The sequence below is a fragment of the Salvelinus sp. IW2-2015 genome, unplaced genomic scaffold, assembly GCF_002910315.2.
Source record: "Salvelinus sp. IW2-2015 unplaced genomic scaffold, ASM291031v2 Un_scaffold1726, whole genome shotgun sequence".
NCBI lineage: Eukaryota > Metazoa > Chordata > Actinopteri > Salmoniformes > Salmonidae > Salvelinus > Salvelinus sp. IW2-2015.
Genome location: NW_019943113.1, coordinates 113,522 through 117,781, shown reverse-complemented (window position 1 = coordinate 117,781; position 4,260 = coordinate 113,522). Strand labels below are relative to the sequence as shown.

The window sequence follows — 4,260 nt, the reverse complement described above, 5'->3', positions numbered from 1 at the left end:
GGCCAGGTGATTTGTGGCGCTGACTGATACCTGTCCTGGCGGTGTTGTGATGGCTGACTGATACCGTGTCCTGGCGGTGTTTGTGGTGGCTGACTGATACCGTGTCCTGGCGGTGTTTTGCGGCTGACTGATACCGTGTCCTGCGGTGTTTGTGCGGGCTGACTGATACCGTGTCCTGGCGGTGTTTGTGCGCTGACTTACCGTGTCCTGGCGGTGTTTGTGGCGGTCGACTGATACCGTGTCATGGCGTGTTTGTGCGGCTGACTGATACCGTGTCCTGGCGGTGTTGTGGTGGCTGACTGATACCGTGTCCTGGCGTGTTGTGCGGCTGACTGATACCGTGTCCTGCGGTGTTTTGGGGCTGACTGATACCGTGTCCTGGCGGTGTTTGGTGCTGACTGATACCGTGTCCTGGTGGGTTTGTGCGGCTGACTGATACCGTCCTGGCGGTGTTGTGTGGCGGCTGACTGATACCGTGTCCTGCGTGTTTTGCGGTACTGATAACCGTGTTGCGGTGTTTGTGTCGGCTGACTGATACCGTGTCCTGGCGGGTTTGTGGCGGCTGACTGATACCGTGTCTGGCGGTGTTGTGGCGGCTGACTGATACCGTGTCCTGGCGGTGTTGTGGTGCGCTGACTGATACCGTGTCCTGGCGGTGTTTGTGGGGCTGACTGATACCGGTGTCCTGGCGGTGTTTGTGTGGCTGACTGATACCGTGTCCTGGCGGTGTTTGTGGTGGCTGACTGATACCGTGTCCTGGCGGTGTTTGTGTGGCTGACTGATACCGTGTCCTGGCGGTGTTTGTGCGCTGACTGATACCGTGTCCTGGCGGTGTTGTGGCGCTGACTGATACCGTGTCACTGGCGTGTGTGTGGCGGCGTGACTGATGACCGTGTTCCTGGCGGTGTTTGTGCGGCTGACTGATACCGTGTTCATGGCGGTGTTTGTGTCGGCTGACTGATACCGTGTCCTGGCGGTGTTTGTCGGCTGACTGATACCGTGTCCTGCGGTTTGTCGGCTGACTATACCGTTCCTGCGGTGTTTGTGGCGGCTGACTGATACGTGTCATGGCGGTGTTGTGTCGGCTGACTGACCGTGTCGGTGTTTGCGGCTGACTGATACCGTGTCCTGCGGTGTTTGTTGCGGCTGACTGATACCGTGTCCTGGCGGTGTTGTGACGGCTGCTGTACCGTGTCCTGGCGTGTTTTGGGGGCTGGACTGATACCGTGTCCTGGCGGTGTTTGTGGGCTGACTGATACCGTGTCCTGCGCGTGTTTGTGGCGGCTGCTGATACCGTGTCCTGCGGTGTTTGTGGCGGCTGACTGATACCGTGTCCTGGCGGTGTTTGTGGGCTGACTGATACCGTGTCCTGGCGTGTGTTTGTGTCGGCTGACTATACCTGTCCTGGCGGTGTTTGTGGCGGCTGACTGATACCGTGTCTGGCGGTGTTTGTGGTGGCTGACTGATACCGTGTCCTGGCGTGTTGTGGTGGCTGACTGATACCGTGTCCTGGTGGTTTGTGGCGGCTGACTGATACCGTGTCCTGCGGTGTTGTGACGGCTGACTGATACCGTGTCCTGGCCGGTGTTTGGGTGGCTGACTGATACCGTGTCCTGCGGTTTTGGTGGCTGACTGATACCGTGTCTGGGGTGTTTTGTGGTGCTGACTCATACCGTGTCCTGGCGGTGTTTTGTGTGGCTGACTGATACCGTGTCCTGGCGGTGTTTGTGTGGCGGACTGATACCGTGTCCTGGCAGTGTTTGTGTGCTGACTGGATATCGTGTCCTGGCGGTGTTTGTGCGGCTGACTGATACCGTGTCCTGGCGGTGTTTGTGAGCTGACTGATACCGTGTCCTGGCGGTGTTTGTGGTGGCTGACTGATACCGTGTCCTGGCGGTGTTTGTGGTGGCTGACTGATACCGTGTCCTGGCGGTGTTTGTGGTGGCTGACTGATACCGGTCCTGGCGTGTGTGAGGTCTGACTGATACCTGTTCCTGGCGGTGTTTGTGGCTGACTGATACCGTGTCCTGGCGGTGTTTGTGTCGGCTGACTGATACCGTTTCTGCGGTGTGTGGTTGTCGGCTGACTGATACCGTGTCCTGGCGGTGTTTGTGCGGCTGACTGAACCGTGTCCTGGCGGTGTTTGTGTCGGCTGACTGATACCGTGTCCTGGCGTGTTTGTGTCGGCTGACTGATACCGTGTCCTGGCGGTGTTTGTCGGCTGACTGATACCGTGTCCTGGCGTGTTTGTGTGGCTGACTGATACCGTGTCCTGGCGTGTTTGTGCGGCTGACTGATACGTGTCATGCGGTGTTTGTGTGGCTGACTGATACCGTGTCCTGGCGGTGTTGTGGCGGCTGACTGATACGCGTTATGGCGGTGTTTGTGGTGGCTGACTGATACCGTGTCATGGCGGTGTTGTGGCGGCTGACTGATACCGTGTCATGGCGTGTTTTGTGGGCTGACTGATACCGTGTCCTGGCGGTGTTTGTGGCGGCTGACTGATACCGTGTCATGGCGGTTGTTGTGTCGGCTGACTGATACCCGTTCGCTGCGGTGTTTGTGTCGGCTGACTGATACCGTGTCTGGCGGTGTTTGGTCGGCTGACGTGACTGATACCGTGTCCTGGCGGTGTTTGTGTGCTGACTGATACGTGTCCTGCGGTGTTTGTGTCGGCTGACTGATACCGTGTCCTGGCGGTGTTCTGTGCGGCTGACTGATACGTGGTCCTGGCGGGTTGTTGCGCTGAACCGCCAGGACACGGTATCAGTCAGCCGACACAACACCGCCAGGACACGGTATCAGTCAGCCGACACAACACCGCCAGGACACGGTATCAGTCAGCCACCACAAACACCGCCAGGACAGAAAGAAGAAGAGTAGTAAGACGATAGTCTTCACCATATGAAAATCAAGTAAGCTGTGATCTGCAGTTTACAGGTCTTTTGACACGGTACAGTTGTAATTTTGTTTTACGTTTAAATGAAACATTGTACCATTATTAAAAACAATGGAAACTTGTGTCTAGTGGATGATAAAGACATGCACCACATGAATTAATATGAACAGTGTAGGAAATACAAAACATCTCTTAGAAAGAGATCAGAACGATGGTCAGAGTGTTTTGCTTAGGGACTCACCGATGTACACCGGAGCGTAGCTGGACTTGACGTTCTCGTCCAGGTAGGTGACGCCCAGAGTGTAGAGGGGCGTGGCTCCCACCCCGTGCAGGAACTGGCCCAGCATGAAGACAAAGCGGTAGCTGGACAGGCCCCCGCCCTCCCTCTCATGGCACGGGCTGGTACGGTTCCCCGTGCACACCCCTGTCCGCTCAGTCATGCTTACCTGGTACGGGGGAGTGGTGAAGTGAGGCAGGGCGAACACAAGAGATCCTAGCGCCATGACCAGCACCCCCCAGCCCAGCCAGCAAGGCTTGTGCCCCGTCCCACCAAAGTAACTGACGAAGGCCAGGCACACACAGGCAGCGATGTCGTAGGAGCTGGCGATGAGCCCGGTCTGGTAGCTACGCAGGTCAAAGCGCCTCTCTATGGAGGTCACCACGGTGTTGATGAAGCCGTTGATGATCATGCCCTGGAGGAAGGAGGCCACACACAGGAAGAACAGTACCCAGCGAGGGGTGTTGAAGGTCTGGATGACTCGGGGCGTCAGAGCCCCCCAGCCACACAGCCCTTCTGAGTCTGCGGGGATGAATGTGAGGCCCAGTGGGGTCTCCGCGGGTGCTAGGCCCGTGTAAAGCTGTCCAGGCAGTGGGGTCTCCGCGGGTGCTNGGGGTCTCCGCGGGTGCTAGGCCCGTGTAAAGCTGTCCAGGCAGTGGGGTCTCCGCGGGTGCTTGGCCCGTGTAAAGCTGTCCAGGCAGTGGGGTAGCAGCCCTGGTGAGGATGATGTGGCTACCATTTCCAGCGGCGCTGCCGGGGCCTAAACCCACTGGGCTGTCCTCCTGAGAGTCCACGGGGCTGGGTGTCTCTAGGGAGGGGCCCATGGGGCTGTCCTGGAGGTCCAGCAGCTCCTGCTTGGAGCTGAAGGAGGCGTCGGCATTGAGTAGGATAGGCATGACCCCAGGGAGGGCTCTCTGAGAGGGATAAAAGGCCTGGGAGACAGGGGAGGATTTTGGGAGAGAGGGAGTATGCTGTAATAAAGGTATGTTTTTCTCCTGTGGGCTAGTGTCTGTACTCTATCTCACCCAGGGTTTCTCCTGTGGGCTAGTGTCTGTACTCTATCTCACCCAGGGTTTCTCCTGTG

At 57.7% G+C, this 4,260-nt stretch overlaps 1 protein-coding gene across 1 annotated transcript in view; it reads right to left on the bottom strand.

The window, feature by feature from the left end:
* Positions 1-4,254, bottom strand: part of LOC112071804 (solute carrier organic anion transporter family member 4A1-like) — a 31,398-nt gene extending 27,144 nt beyond the window's left edge. Inside the window, exons 1-2 of the mRNA XM_070439517.1 lie at positions 3,913-4,254; positions 3,141-3,785 (exon numbers count right to left, since the gene is read on the bottom strand). Coding sequence (XP_070295618.1) covers positions 3,141-3,785; positions 3,913-4,072 — 805 coding nt within the window. The 5' untranslated portion in view covers positions 4,073-4,254. The remainder of the gene's footprint in view (positions 1-3,140; positions 3,786-3,912) is intronic.
* Positions 4,255-4,260: the final 6 nt, after the last annotated feature.